The 16582-nt window shown below is 40.9% G+C and overlaps 1 protein-coding gene across 1 annotated transcript in view; it reads right to left on the bottom strand.

Annotated features, from left to right (window-relative positions):
• Positions 1-2003: 2003 nt before the first annotated feature.
• The window catches only part of LOC104167071 (ubiquitin-conjugating enzyme E2 D2-like), a 25146-nt gene continuing 10567 nt past the window's right edge, over positions 2004-16582 (bottom strand). Inside the window, exons 7-8 of the mRNA XM_009707196.1 lie at positions 5590-5683; positions 2004-3665 (exon numbers count right to left, since the gene is read on the bottom strand). Of these exons, the coding sequence (XP_009705498.1) occupies positions 3620-3665; positions 5590-5683 (140 nt within the window). The 3' untranslated portion in view covers positions 2004-3619. The remainder of the gene's footprint in view (positions 3666-5589; positions 5684-16582) is intronic.

The following is a 16582-nucleotide window of genomic DNA, read 5'->3' as shown; positions in this document are numbered from 1 at the left end:
TCGAAGAAATGCAGCAGCACATACATCTGAAGGACAAGCTAGGTATTTCAAGCACAGAAATCAGGTCTCCAGCACTGCCCGGAATCAACTCCATCCCAGTTCATAGGTCCATGGATGTTGCACTCCGGGCCGTGGTAACATTTATGCGAACTCGCGACTCCAGCACACTGATGAGCAGCTACTCAGCACTGAGCTAGAAAAGTTTCTGAAATATATTGGATCACGTTCTCTCATATGCAGGCACAGCACACGTAGACAAACAGCCCCTGAAAACTGAAGTTACAGGCAACGCACACTACAGTAGGTGTAGGTACCGTCAGGTAACGCCAGCTGCTCGACACAGGCAGTGGTCATTGAACATTTACATGCGATATGGCTCACTGAACTTGTTACTTGTCCTCTGGTTCACTCTGCTGCAGTGGATGAGTGTTGATGAACACAAGTAACATATCCAGGCACAGTGTTTCAGCTTTACAGCAAATCCAGAGCTGGAGGAATCTAAGCAGCCCAGCACATTTTTTGTTAATAAAAACACATTTGCTTAGCACATGATAGGGGAAAAAAGGAAACTGCATGTACAATCTACATCCATATAAGTCCCAGCACAAAGAAAGCCAAGCAAAGTAAAGTAGATAACAAAATACTAAATCGAGTAAAAAAAATGGACAGGGACTGAAAGAGTTCAGCTCAGAGTTCCTAGAAAGGCAACATCCAGAGCCCCTAGCTTCTTGTGCTGTTTTACATTGGAACACACACGATACACGGTTTCAAAAGATGAAGTTTCCAGTCCCAAGAAAAGCTAAGCTAGATCAGGTTTTAAGTTAAATCCTAGGAAAAAAGGCTCCTTCATCTAGTTCACAGTACAATCTTCAACAACAAATGGTCAACCCACACAAGGGACAGCATACATATTCCCTACTTAAAGATCACCAGACTTGCTTTTACTATAACTACAACTGTTGTCATGCCACCAGCAAGGAAGTCTGATCTGTTTAAACACTTCATTGCAAGTGTGAGACAATCATCCCAACACAAGCAGATGTGTTAATGTAGTATCTAAGGTGAAGTTGTCACAACATTCAGGACTCTCTTTCAATTCACGTATGGCTATATTACTTTCCTGTCACCTAGAGTATGCGACTTCTGCCCCACCAGAAAGGGACACCACCATCCTCGACTTCCACACTTGTTACTGCTCCCTTTGCTTTCTCTCCTGTACAGACCTCCAATCTCTTCCAGTAACTGTCAATACCAAAACTCATCCAAATCTGCCACAAAAATTGTTCTCGGGTGGCTCACTTATAAAGTAGCTCCCCAAGAAAAGAGAATGCTGCAACGTTTGCAATCACTCCAACCCATCCTCCCTGTACTTCTCAAAGTATCTGGTGACTCCCCTGCAGAAACACAGGAGGACAACTCCACCATCGCTGATCATGTTCTCCATCTCGGTCACACAGGGTCTAGCAGGAGCCTTAGCCCACATGTTAGAATGGTCTAGTAAACAGTAAGGCCAGACATGCTTAAAGATTAACACAAAACCAAGACACACTAGCAGCCACAGCTTACACCCTACTTTTGGACAACGCAACAGGTTTTTATCCAGGGCCACGCGCTGCTTTCTAAACCAGTAAAGACACTAACATCTTGTGGCAAAACGTACATGCTGCACATTTACGACCCAATGCTCAGGTCCATATTCCTGCACACCGTATTGCTCCCCTTCCCCTGTAGCTGCCATCCCTATGTTGTCACTCAGCCAAGAAACACGGCCATGTGCTCTGTTTCTTTTCCAGCAAAGCTCTGCTTCACTGCTTTAGAGCTGCTTTGTTCCCACGCCAGCATCACCTTGCTAGAGCAGCAGTCTTAGTGCCTGTTGGAGATGCACACGTATCCCGGTTTCGCCTACAGCTTGCCGTAAAAAGATAACTCCAAGAAACGCTGCTAACATTTACATCCAGCGGTGCGTACACGAGGACATTGAGAGATGAGACAAGTGGAACAGATTTAGACCAAAAGCAGTGGACATTTATTCCTCATTTGTGCAAGAGTGTAAAGATGCATTTGAAAATGGATGGGACAGACCCCTGTGGCTGGAGAGCTGGAGGTTACAGCCTCTCCTTCAGTCGATGGCTTTGTTTACAATTCTACTAAGAGGAGATAAACTTGCAGACTCACCTACTGTCACACCAACGATGCTGGCAAATACACTTGTATACAAAGAAAAGTTTCAAACTACATTTTTTTTTTCCACTAGATTCAAGTGAAGACTTTGTTCCAAAAAAAAAGACACATACAAGTACAATTTAAAACTGTATGAACATCTGCAAATGTTTAGTGCAAAGTAATTATGTAAAAGCTACATTTTATGAAAGTTTGTGCTGATGTGTTTGGTAGGTTTGTTGGTTTGTTTTTTTCACCCTTTTACATCCATTATTTTACTTACATAAGGTTTCACTTACCTACAGTACATATGCATTGTGTTAGGTCCCATGCAAGTGGGAATAATACCGTTAGGTTTTGTAAAATGTCACTCAAGATTCTCATTTAGTAAACTGCTTATTTGGTTTAACAGTCAAGTTCCTGGCACACTACACATCCTGATTTCATCTAAGTGCTTAAAAGCTCGTGTTTGTCTTGTTCAGGTGCATAGCTTCGTGTGATGCAAACCAAGCTGCTTCATGACTTCCAAATGCAACCACTCGTGAATGCAAAAGTTTGAGAGAAATCCACCATTAGTCTTAGCCTGTACCAAACTGATCTTAAAATTAAAAGCCTATTCACACAAAGTTATATGTAATGACTGTAGTAATCAGTTTATTACACAGATTAATCATTCTTCAACGTACAAGCTCCAGGGGAGCAGTTGGGTCTTTAAATATACACAAGTTCTCTGTCAAATGGATTTTTACCCTTACATCCAGAAAGACCTAAGCAGTTAAAAAACTTAAGAAAAATAAGAGCTATTAGCTATGTATTAACTGAGAAACCACATACAAACCAAAAAAAAGTATGAAGGAAAGGAGAGAGTTGAAACAAATCAACATCACTTGATGCACTAATAGCTCCAATCCATTTAAATGTTGACCGGTTAAACTTAGACCTTAAACACAGGATGTGGGTACAGTTTATCTCATTGGTCATAACATTTACCTAAGGTATAGGTCCTTCAGAATAAAATGAATACAGAAACAGCTTCAAGTTCTTCACCTTGCTTTTCATAACTGTTATGAGTTTAAAAGGATTCCACTTAAAATCCTTCACGGATCAGCAACACTGTCCCTAGGAATATGAAGTCCACCATAACTCTCTCATTCACATTTTATTACCCAATTTAAATCAACAAGGAATGCTTTTAGGCTCACAAAGTTATGACTGAAGAACCAGCTTTTCACACACACACTTCTCTGCTAGGAGTCAATGTTGGTATGGGGAAATACAGTATTTCTATTTTGTTGTTCCAAGTATGTACAACACGCAGCACTGCTGTATCAGGTAAACATGTGCACAGGGGAAGATGAGGCGTGGGCTCATAGAAAGCAGTCAAATGGAAATCAAAAGGACTTTCTCTTTCAGAGTTCCCCTATCTTTATTTGTAGAGGTTATCCAATAATTTCTTTAATTACATCGCATACTTCTGAGTCCATTCCCGAGCTATTCTGTTGTACCTGTATGTACAAAAAAAGAATTTACTTAACATAGCATCTGAACAGTACTTCAGCTCTAGCAGTCTAGTCTACACATGGCACAAACTTATATTCTCTCCAATAATATCACAAATTTGTAAAATTTAAGAGCAAACTGAAATATTAGGCAAACACAGGAAACAAGAAAGCCCACAGTACTTCATGGAAAAGGAATAATTAGTATTTCCAAAAGGAGTATGAGATCTTTGTGATTTAAGCTGCAAAAGAGAGCTAGAACAGGTCCATGGGGGGAGTATTTTCAGGAAGGCTTTACCTGCACCTCTTCCAGCCCCCAACTACTGCATCCCTGGCGAAACTATTACTGCAGGTTTTAATTTTGGCATTCTGGAAAAAAATACATTAATGTGTCCCTCCTACCTCATTCTTCTTCTTCCCTTAGAAAGTTAAGCCTAGTACCTGGTTGCCAGTACTAGACTGCCAAACTCCAACAGGATTGTTTCTTCCTAGACATTGTATTTGGCTATTTCAATGACTATCAGGACACAATGATTTGTCCACCAGAATTTTTTTTTATTCTGAAGGCACAATATGCTCTGTTTCCGAAGCCACCTGTAGCTTTTGTGCTGAACTACCCTTTATAGCCAGAGCCACTGCTAGAGGAAGCTCAGGATACTTCTGTAAAACAAAGCAGTTGTCATGATTAACACTACTGCTAAAATCTTATTTCTGACAACAGAAGGCAAGTTATGTTCTTCTACAGAATTTGTAGAAAAAGCAAGACATTTATAGTGAGAAGTTTCCTAGTTATGTACACCGACTAGGTTCTTGTGCTTGAATCTAGTCCATAGACAATGTTCTTCAGCTTAAAGAATCTGACAATCCACTCATAACAAATGCTCTCGCCTTCACATCAGTGTTCAGAGGCTACTCAAGAAGCAAGTACAGTTATGTTTAAGCACAAAATTTATTTCCCTGTTTTTGGAAAAAACAGGAAAGAGTCCTGCATACATTAAGTGCAGTCACTGTTAGCTGCATCTTGAAATACATCCTGCTACTTTTGAAGCTGTCATTAAAAACAGGATGCCTGAACTTCTCTAACACTGCTTCTCAAGTATCCAGTAGAGTTAAGGAAGTTTGTGGATCATTTTCCCTTCCTATCTTGTTCTCATCAGATGACCGTGTAGTTCCAGAAATTAACACTACTAATCAGATCTGGAAGGAAACAGTGAGGTAGAAAAGTGTTTGCAACAGTCATTAAGCTGTTACTTTTAAAGTGCTCATTAGCACTAGAGTTCTCTATTCTTGCTCTTTACTTCATAGAAGCTTGGAGTCCTCCCACGCCACCTCTACACCATTTGACAACACAAGGGAAGAACAAGTGAAGATGAACCAGGGGTTTGTTTTGGTTTGGTTTTTTCATTTCTGTGCTTGTACAATTCTATCACCCAGAGCAAGCATGGAAATACTCTCCCACTGAAGTAACTTGCTCTCCCTCTGCTGGTCATGTGGAATTAGAGCAGGCAGCAAAGGCTCTCAAAAGCTGGTCGCATTCACCTTTGAGCTCCATATGAAACAGCTTTGCATTGCTCACTTCACATTTTCGTTACGTCAAACAAACCTGTAATTAACAGCTACAACACTAATGAAAGACCATTGTGTGGAACCAAAATGCAGTAATAAAACCACAGAAGTACAAGTACCTCTACATCCTTCACATCTACTGGCATATATACCTTTTTCCTACAGCAATGCAGAACCATGAAGATAGTATACAAATCCCAGGGAAAAAAAAACCCACCTCTGAAATGACCACAGTTAAAGTGAAAAAGGCAAATCGAAGTTCACATTCTTTTCCAAGAAGCAGGTCCTTTCATTCCCCTTTACTATTTAAGTGTGGATTTTGCTCTGTCAAGAATGTTACTTGTTTTTTAGCTTCCATACTTACTTTTCTCTATCTGTTTTGTAGATCCGTGCAATCTCAGGCACTAAAGGATCATCTGGATTGGGATCACACAACAGAGAACAGATGGACAAAAGTACTAGGGAGAGAAAAAAAGATACTGAATTAGAGTTTAAGAGCAGTCAAAGACACCTGGAGAAGTCAGCCCACACACTCGCTTCCCCTCTAGCCATTAGTATTAGCATCATTTTTTTAAAAATGCCAAGGAGCAGTAATCCCACATACCTCAGCCAAGTGATTTTGAACAAAAATCCTTACCATTTAACTACATAACTTTGCATGACCACTAGTTTAAGTATGACCACAACAGGTAACCTCCTGGATAGGTGTATTTGACTACAGCCTTAAATCACAAGGCAGAAGTGTTCCATCTGAAATCATACCTGAAAGCCTTCTCAGAAAACATCCTTGCTTTCGCAATTGAAATTCAGCTTTTCCCTAAACCAGACAACTTCATTGTTAATGACATGCAGAAGTATGAAAACAAACAGCAGATGGATCCAACTGAGATGAAAGAAGCATGAGCTGCTCATAGATACTTAAGAACTGTTCAAAAAAAATGTTAGTCTTGCATAGAATTAAGAGGCTTTATCCAAACATTTTCTGAGCATAAGGAAGGTTGAGATGGATTACTTGTAGAATGGTATTCAAAAATGAGTGAAGAAAGCATAACTTTCTGCATTCATACCAACCACAAAGCCCTGAACTTTAGAGTTTCACTATAAATATACACCATATACATCCTAGAAGCCATACCCTGCTCATATGGTGCCGCACAGTATAGCGTCAACCTTCATCCATATAAGGAGTCAGGAGACTGCCTGTAAAGCTACAAATAACACGTGCACTTCCTACGTTCACACCAAAGTAGATGAGATGGCAGTAAGTTATAAGCAAAGCATATTGGGACAACATTACATGTGGCACATCAGGGATGTCTTGCCCCTCCCAAAGAAATGCCAAACATTTCTTTGTATTGCTCTCTCTCAACCTGTTTTAATCAAACAGTGCCACTCCATATGTCCCTTCACCAATAGCAGCAACAGCAGAGCTGTCACAGTGCATCCTCCAAGCAAGTTGGAGGTGACAGCAGTCAGAAGTCTGAAAGGCACTAAACACAAATCTGTTCAAACTTCCATCGGCTGCTACTGCACTGTGGAGCAGGAAGCAGAGCTACCACGCTGAAAAACATCAGCTGAAAAAATGAGAGAACAACATGCATTCCAGAACTCTTTTGTTGTTTTTAAGATATGTTAAAACAGAGGCTACAAAACAAAGATGGGTTAGATGCCACCAGAGAGAAGGGGGAAAACAGGTCTGATATTCGTTGGAACTGGATAAGATTTTCAAAGTGGGACAAAACTAGAAGCTTCATTAGGTCTTAAATGAGATAGCTGTTCAGTGATGAGAGCACCAAGAACCCAGAAAAATCTGTTAGTTCAGTTTTCCTACATATTTCTGTAGACCCTTCACTGATAAGTTATTAATTTCAAGTTAAAAGCTTCTAGAATGAGTTTATTAGTAAACTGTTCTTGATTTAAGTCAACATATTTCTTGTTCTACAATAAAGAACAATCTCTTCCTCCTTTTCCTTATTTTCTACTGTATGCTTGTGAAAGAGTTACAAGCTTAAATATTCTCTACCATTAACTAACACTCGGACCGTTTATTCAACTACCTCTAAGAATACAGCTTTAAAGTGTGAAGGCTTTAATTTTGTGCTAGAAGCATGTGGAAGCTACTAGCCCTGAACTGCTGTCCCTTAGCAAGCGACACAGCATGTTGAGTACCTGCAGCACTTTCCAGCAGCTTCAGCCCTGCTTTGGTCCCCCGTCACGCCCCCCGTACATAGAGTAAAACTCACATTAGTGTTCAGTAACAGGAATCTCTCTTCCACCTTACACGCAGCTGCTGCCAGTCAGTTTAGCTTCAAAACAGTCATTTTCTCTGGCTATTTCCCTGGAGCTTATTTCTTTGTATTTGTCAGATTCCACTGTGCTGGCCAGAGAAGTTTCTTTCAAGTTTCTTGTGTCTGGCAAGATGTAAGTCTGCCCTGAACAGCACCTCCTTTACTGAACGGGAGAGTTAACCCCTGTCCCACTACAGGAGTTTCAGTTCTTGGTTTACAAGCTATCAACATGAGTGTACCATTGCTACTTGCTAGCCATTAAAAAATCCCATGCTACTAATATTCTTTACTAAAAGGGGCTGTGGTTTGTTAGAACTTAGCCAGTAGCTAAATGCTTCCCGTGATGAATTCTGTCAAACTAGTCACTTCAAAAAAACATTTCTAGGTTTCTTTCCTCAGAAGTTCACTTAAGTATCATCACTCCAAAAACACTGAGTAAAAATGGACACAATTATTTGGCTTCAAGCTGCACTGCCACATTCAGCTGCTTTGTTTTATTTTTGTAAGCCTTCACTAATCAAAACTATCCTCTAGTATGCTTGCTCTTGCTGGTAACTTCACATCTTTCCCTTTTTTATCTGTATAGCCTCAGCAAGAAAAACATTTTTAACCGAGTTATCTAAACTGGTTAATTTTATAACCCAGCTATTTGTCCAAAATAAATTCAGGAAGTTTCTCCCTTGAGGTTTTCCACCAGACCACTGCATATATGCAGACCAATTAACATAAGCAGCCTCCAAGACCACTACAAAAAAATGCCTTGGACAAACGTACCATCTCAAAGTTTAAGGAGCCAAGTGCAAGACAAAAGAAGCAGCAATCCTTTAAGATGTCAGTTCTGCATAGGAGCTCTTTGATGCAGAGTAACTAATTAAACCAACACTGTGAAACAGAGAGGAATCACCAGACTACCTTCTTCTACAGTCAAGTAGTATCGCAATGAATTTCATAGCAAAGCCTTGACGTTTACTAGTCAAATGACTACAACAATAGTAGAAGACAAAAAAATAGTTCACAAAAATCAAGTTTTGTAGCCACAGAATCAGGTTGAATAACTACACATGACAGGTAAGTGATACTGGTTTACACCTTGTCCTACTCATCCTGCATGACCATAAGCAATGCTGCCCTAGTGGTATTGGTTTGACAGTACCCCTTCAAGTCTTTCACTGAAAGAGATACAGTGTGCATGCTTCAGAAATTAAGTTTACATTTTGTCAGTAATAAGTAAAATTTATTTATTTTCCTCATGTTGATACAAGGGGTTCAAGTACAGAGTTATTTCTCCTCTCTTCACTCTTAACTGTCAAAGCAGTCCAGTCTGTAGCAAAACATTAAGCAACATAAAACATTGTCAGTTTAAAGCTTCCTTTCATTCAAAAATTGGTTTTGCTTTATTTCACCAACCATGCAGCCTACTTAACTCCAATACTTCAACTGTGATCCCCATCTATTTCCTGCAGACAACAAAAACAACTTATCTTTTAGTGGGCTTCCTACTGCTACAGACCAGCATGGACCAAGTGCTTCACAACTGCCAAGGAACTGGGAAAACCAAACTTATCAAGCAGAAAGGCTGCTAACAAAGTGTTTCTAAAAATGTAATGGGCTTGGCCTCCCCATAGAGCAGTGATACAAATGCACTCTCATGAAGCAGAATGATCACTTAACACTTAAGAAAGCTCCAGCAACATGCTCTTTGATGCAAAACGAGGTCTACCAATGTAACACAGCACATCTCTGATCCAAGTTTCTACTGCAAGACTTCCCTTTACCAAGCGTGTAACACTCCAACAAATTCAAGGACAATCTTCGAGGCACCTCCTCTGTGCAGAGAATCGCACCATTTACAGTTTGTCAACAAGTTTAGCTACAGTTTACCACTGCGTGATCCACCCCATTTTCTCAGCAGGCTTGTGCTGTGCTCTTACACCACTAAGAGTGCCTCCATTTCTGATGAGCAATTTCATCTTCCTAGTTCTGCCACATCTCAGACTGTGCAGGCTGATGCAAATTCAATATGTAAACTCCATGGCTGAGTTTCTTTTCTGCTATGAAGCAGCTCAGTCATTAGTCAGGACAATTCGTGAAGTCAGCTCTCCACAGATCCTTCCAGCACTAGCCAAATGAGTGAAAGCAATTTAAATCCCCATCTGTCTACTGGAACATCTAGTGGCTCATATAAATCCAAGAGGCATGTCAAAGCTCCAGGAACTCAGAGGTGAAGAGACTCTTAAAAGCCACAAGACTCCAACTCCAGGTGGAGGGAATAAGCTCCACAGCCAGAAGATGGACACCTTCAACAGGGGAGAGAAGTCAAAGGCACCTAGCAATTCATACCTGGCAATTAGTTTCTCTTGATGTCAGGGATGACTTTATAACCAAGGGCATCATGCAGCTATGACACACCTTGTACATCCAGAGCATATAGCTGAAGCTGAAAGGGGACTTTAGGAGCCAGAAGCAGCTGTGTACAGGCCACAGTGCTTAACTTTGCACACATTGTGTTGGTGTTCAAGTCAATGGGGCTGAGTTGATTTCTACAACAGCTCAACAGTCCAGGTTATCACTGAAAAACCCTAAGCCCTCTTAGGGCATGACGTGAGACCCAAAAGCTAGACCCTCTGGTTTCTTCAGATACCAGCACTAGAAAGGCAAGCATTAGCTTTGCCCTATCACCCTGTACTGAGACAGTGATCCCAATTAATCATGAAGTGTAGATACTTTCCACATAGAAGCCTGAGACATGACAGGCAAGGCACACACTTCCAAAAGATTGCCAACTGATTATCTCCTTCACTTTCTCAATTCAGAAGCCATCTTCCAAATGAAAAACTCAAATCATTTACTTTGTTCACAAAGCCAGAATGGGTCTAATGTCAATCACTTCCAGTTGTCCCCTTAACAGAGGGTACTGGCCACTACAGATACTACTATTTAAGCCTAGCTGGAATTGCAAGCAAAACTTGCTCCAGGAAAGCACTCATCTATGGGAGACTTCAGGGTAGGGAAAAGCGACTCAGGAGCAATGGAATCTCCAGCTGAATCAGAGCAGGGAGATAAGAAGCAAGCATCAATTCTTCCAAGGTAATGAGCTACCCAGAAGACACATCTTAACAACTGGTATGTTCTGATTCAACAGCTTTTTGGTGCAGTTACTGCTCTCTGAAGAAGAGGAGCCAATTTAGAATTCATCTAGGAGTAAAGGGTTTTCTTGGGCACCAAGCAGCTTAGGTCAAAAACAGATCATGAGCAAAAGCCTTAGCTCTCTTCTTGAAGGCACCTGCCATCTTAACTTTTAAATCACTCTAGATCAGTAGAATGAAAGGAATATGTAAGTAGCCTTTATTAAAAAAGTAGTTATTCCCTTAGGCTCAACTCCCACATGGAGCAAAAGGACTCAGCAGACCCCAAGCCAGTCTTCCCCCACCAAAGGAAGGTCCTTATCTAAGCAAGTGTAGTAAATGCACCAACAAAATTTTTCTTAAAGTACCAAGCAGGTGATGAGACAGTTACTTTGTGTGCCAGATTGTCAGGACAGCAGGATGATACTTACACAGCTATCTGTCCTGGCTGAAGTCGCACTAGATCACCATATAATCAAAAAGCTCCTGCACTGACATGGAACAGTTGGATAAGACAGGGAAGTACCAATTCCTGGACACCATGCCAGTATCGTGAGTTCAGTAATGGGAGCAGCCCATCCTGCCTGCTCTGTCCCAGGTGAATGATAAATATTATGTCACTAAGTTCTTTCTATGGAACGCAATTTGTCACCTTTCTGAAGACCAGGCCACAGGCTCTGACAGCCAGTGCTGTGCTTTTTGACCCACCTCATCCAGCCAAGTTTCTGAATATGAAAATAACAAAGTTTGTCAGTTGAGGTTTAATGAGTCTGGTACTCTGGGGATTATGAAACATCTCTGCTTGTCTAAATTTGAGCTTGGGACACATACCACTGCTGTGGAATTCTTAATTCCATTTCAGAGGCTTTATCCAGCTGTCCTACTTTTCACACCAGCTAGGGCTCCTCCTTTCGCTAATCATCAGCCTGACAGCCAAAAGCCTCCACATTAAGGTCCACTACTGCTTAGATCTCTATTCCTCAAAAATAGGAAGAAATCCAACTCCTGGAAGGAGTACTCGCCTATACAATCCCATCTTAGAGTTACAGGCCCCAGACTCTTGAAACTTGAGGCATACAGTTGTCAGAAAGTTTTATCAGCATTGACAAACATTAAGCTTGTAACATTAAAACACAACTGACAAATGTTAAGCTTAACATTAAAACCACAACTGAAAATGCTACTGTCCAATAAGTTCAAGTGCTGACTACCAAATGACTGGCTTCTGACTGTGAACAGATAAAACACATCTAAGTAAATTAAAGCAACTCCAGACTCTGCTCGAGTTAAATCCTATTTCTTAACCATAGTCCCATTTCAAACTCTTCCAGCAATCTTACCTAGTCTTACAGGAAGTGTACCTTTAAATCTGAGCAGTTTAAACTTCTTGCTTCAAAGCAACTTGAATTCCTGCTAAGTCAGTTCAACAATTTCTGGTGACAAGAGAAGAAAAGTTAAATTTTGCCCAGTGTATCACAGACTTGTTGAGGTTGGAATGGATCTCTGCAGATCATCTTGTCCAACCCCCCTGCTCAACCAGGGACACCTACAGCACATTACCCATGATCATGTTCAGATGGTTTTTCAATATCTCCAATGTGGGAGACCCAACAACCTCCCAAGGCAACCTGTGCCAGTGCTCAGCATCCTCACAGTAAAAAAAGTGTTTCCCAAGGGAAACGTTCAGAGGGACCCTCCTGCATTTCAGTTTGTGCCCATTGCCTCTTGTCCTGTCACTGGGCACCACTAAGAAGAGTATGGCTCTGTCATGTCTGCACCCTCCCTTCAGATATTTATATACATTGAAAAAAAACCCCCAAGCTGCTCCTTCCCCAGGCCGAAGAGTCCCAGCTATCTCAGCCTTTCCTCATAATGGGAGATGCTCCAGTCCCTTCATCACGTTCACAACCCTTCAGTGGACTCTCTCCAGTATGTCCATGCCTTTCTTGTTCTGGGGAGCCCATCACTGGACACGTGTTCCAGATACAGCCTTACCAGTGCCAAGCAAAGTGGAAGGATCACCTTCCTCAACCTGCTGACAACACTCCTCCTGCTGCAGTGTTCTTTGCAGCAAGGGCAACATCTGGGAAGCTACACAAGTAGCTACATTAAAGTTGCAGGAAAGTTAAAATGCAAGAATGAAAGTTTCCCTTAGAACTCTGACTTGGCACATATGGAGAGACTGATCCATGCTATGTGACAAAGTCATTCCCCTCGCTCAGCACTGTTATTTGGGTAAGCATTACACTAGGCAAATTAAAAGACAAGAGGACAATCAGAAACTAACTGCCAGATTTTGAAAACTGTACTGTGAAGATGAAGTTCATTTAGGTTGCTGGGTACTTGGGAATTCCCACCCACTAAGTTTTTAATAAAGCTATCCTTGAACACCCGTAGGGGCAGCACCACAGAAAATTCACATTGCACTGGGCATGGAAGGGATTGAATGGTGTGAGCTGAACTCTTGAAGAATGAGACTGAAGTTAATCACTGCCACTCACCAGGCAGGATCTTCCGACACATTCAATATAAGCTCCACAGTTCATTAGTTAAAAAACACAGCAAAGAGTAGTGGGACAGGACAGAGTAAGTTAGCCTGACCTTTACTGAAGAAGTACTTCAGTTTAGCACTAACTCTTGCACATCCACTTGCCAAATTCAGGAGGAAGTAGGATTTTCCCCAAAATGGCTGAGAACAGTTGTAATCATGTTAAAACACTTTATTCTCCTGTTTAAGACAACAGGGATTCTTATTTATGCACACTTTGAGATAACGTTTTTAATTTAAGCCTACGCATTCCACTTAAATTTTAGAGTTTAAATTAACCACCAAGGTGTGTTTAAGACTGTATTTTGAGATTATTTATTCTACAATATGTATTAAGAAACACTTACTTCAGAATTACTAATACAAGCAAGTCAGCTACTCTGAGACACTCAGTGCTGTTCTCCCAATTCTTCAGAACCCATTTTAACAAGCCTAAGAAGGATAAACATTTAGAAAGACAGAACAAAACCCCAAAATGCTAGTCAACCTCTACTGTTGTAGCCAAGATCACTTTATCAAGTTGCTTACAGAGGGAGAGAAACTTACTTATTTATTCAGCGGTCTGAAATAAAACTGTTCCAATAGCCCCCACGCTCAGGCCTTCGCTATCTTACCCAGCAAACAGGGCAGGCTCCCAAGCCAGATACTCTGAGTGCCCTCTGGAATAGCCCCCCATCCTCCAGAGGACGGGGGACCAAGACTCCTACCTTTACCACTTAACTGGGATGATTAAGTAGCACTGACATGATTTCTCAGTCTTTTCACCAAAGAATGGTACTATAGATTAAAAGGAAGTCACTGCATACCCCTTCATCTTCCTCCTTGTAGGTTAGGGTGAAAAACAGGTACTAGACTTTAATTGCAACATAACACCTAGCCCATGCGAGATGCTGACAGTGCTGCCTACCACAAGCTTCAGGAGGAAGAACCTGTGTATGATACAGTGTTTCCTAGAATGACTGTTTCTAGTTTTCCCTGATTTCTCTATCAGTAGAAAGCACAGAGGTTTTGGGGTTTTTTTGTTGTTTTTTTTTTTTCTTTTCTTTTCTTCCAGCTGTGTTCTAGTTATCTGCTTACAGATTTTAAATTCAAACAGCTTGCTCCCAATAGCATCCGCTTTTAAAGGGTGGCACAGTTTAGGAAATACCCTAAGAAATCTACACCACAAATATTAAATTGCTGCTTTGGAAGGGATCTAAATTTCATGATGAATAACTTAACAAGACTAAAGACACATTCACTTTAATTTACCTAACCCAACAGCTTTTCCTACTAACACCACATTTATTCTTTGATAAGGCTAATCAAAGAGTTACTAGACAGCTGAAATAGCCCCAAAGTCTGTAACAACACAGTTCTAATCTGACTGAAAACAGGATTTCCATCCTGAAAAATTCAAGTTGCCTTTGCAGAATTTACACTTGTTCAAGATGGCAATGCTTCTTCTAACTACCAGCTCTTACTTCTTAAGTTGAGGTCTGCTTTCTGACAAGACATTCCTCTATTTCCGAGGGAAGTATTCTGAATTTCTGTGAAGTCACCTAATAAGAGTTTCTTTCGCTGCCTTTAATTCCTTCATGAAATGAACACCAAGGGAACTTGGACAAGATTGTTTCCTCACTGGTTTGATCCGTATGTGTTCTGTGCTCTACACAGGAGAGTTTGTGCATTCATATGAACTCTTCTGCAACGAGTGAAAAAATGATCAGCAATATAAAGACACCTAATGTCAGGGAACATACTTTAAGGGCATGGGGCAATAGAAGGGGCTAAGGAGCACAGAATAGCCACACTGATCCCATCAGCCTACTCTAGCTAAGCCACAGGATGCAGTCTGAAATGGATAAGAAAAATGAGTTCAAGGCAGAAAAGAGATGGAGACGTTAAAAGCCCACTGCAACTGTATTCGGGTTGCAAAGTTAATGTTAAGATACATTTTGAGTGACTAAAGCTGACAGCCATTAATAGGCAGTCCACCAATGCCCTTAACTAGCCTCTTAAACTCTTGCCCCGTCTTTTTGCAACTGTCCTAATTCCAGTCTATCTTCCAGTATTTTTGAACATGCTGTCTATCACCCCAGTGCCTATACAGTCATTTTAGGCTCTCAAACAAATGAAAGATACCATGCCACATACACATTCGCCAACTATAGTATTCTAACCAGTTATACAGCAACTTAATCAAAACAGTACTTGGTACGAAGTTAGTGCTTCTAACAGTAGCCAGTACTTGACTGAAAGCATTTGTAAGGAAAGCTGCATCAAGCTGACAATCATTTTCACTTTACTGACAGCATTTCTTCAGCTCTTTCAACTCACAGCAAAGACTTTCAGCTTCGTGCACTAGCAGATTCACTTCTGCCAAGAGACAAGTCAAGATACTGTCTTGCCTTTTCATCTGTTTCTACAAATGCAGAAGCCTTTAGCTGGTCAAAGAAGGCAGGAACTTTTGTGAGTTCAATAAAAGGGAGACAGTTATGATGTTCAAGGGAGGGGTACCAGGAGTCACCCATCTGAACTAAAAAGTGTCCAGGAACACCACATGTAGTTGGAGAGAAGAATTACAGGCAACAGGATAGCCCCATAGAGCTGGGCCACAATCTGAAGGCTACCATAAATTAAATGTGGTAACCGCAGCATTTAATTACACAGAGCGTGAAGCTACAAAATAGAATGGTCAAGATATGGTCGATGCACAGAAGAGACCCAAAATATTCCTCGATAGCCATGGCTAGACCTATGAACTGTAGATCTACAGTTTCAGTAGCCAGAACAATCAGTAAAATTCAAACCTGGGTATTCTTTCAAGGTTTTCAAAGCCTCCTATTTACATTAATCATGAATACTGCTTTACCAGGCAAAGGATATATTCCAGTGCCCCACAGGCTCACACAGTTCACAGGGACCAAGACATTTTTAGGTAAAAAAATATTTAAGAGAGCACAAGCTAGTTAAGTTTTAAAACACATTTTGGTAGTCCATGTCATTGCAAGTTTTGTTAATAAAGTGACCAACATGGAGTTCTGATGTTCCCTAGAAAGAGGGACTTTTTTAAAAAATGGTAAAGCTGCTTTGATTCTTTGTCATTTAAAAGAGTCACAGCTGTTCCTCTACATATTTTACTTGGTGTGCATTTTGAATGTTGAATTCTTCCATTGTCATATACTGGTTTAATTTATTTTTTTTGTAGTTAAAGCATTCAGACTCTTGAGGTGACATGGCAAGACTATGTACTTAGTTCAGTAAGACTTATCTGATCCAATGGCAAAGTCAAACAGTCTCCCTATGGTCACAGGGAAAGTGGATGTCCATAGCACCCCATGCTCATGAATTGGCTGCAAGCTAGATGTAGAGCCACAAGACTGAAGCAGTGACCACAGAAGTTTGACAGCAGGA

Source organism: Cariama cristata, unplaced genomic scaffold (genome assembly GCF_000690535.1).
Source record: "Cariama cristata isolate BGI_N322 unplaced genomic scaffold, ASM69053v1 scaffold28189, whole genome shotgun sequence".
Classification (NCBI taxonomy): domain Eukaryota; kingdom Metazoa; phylum Chordata; class Aves; order Cariamiformes; family Cariamidae; genus Cariama; species Cariama cristata.
Note: the sequence above shows the minus strand (reverse complement) of the source record. Positions and strands in the feature narration are given on the sequence as shown.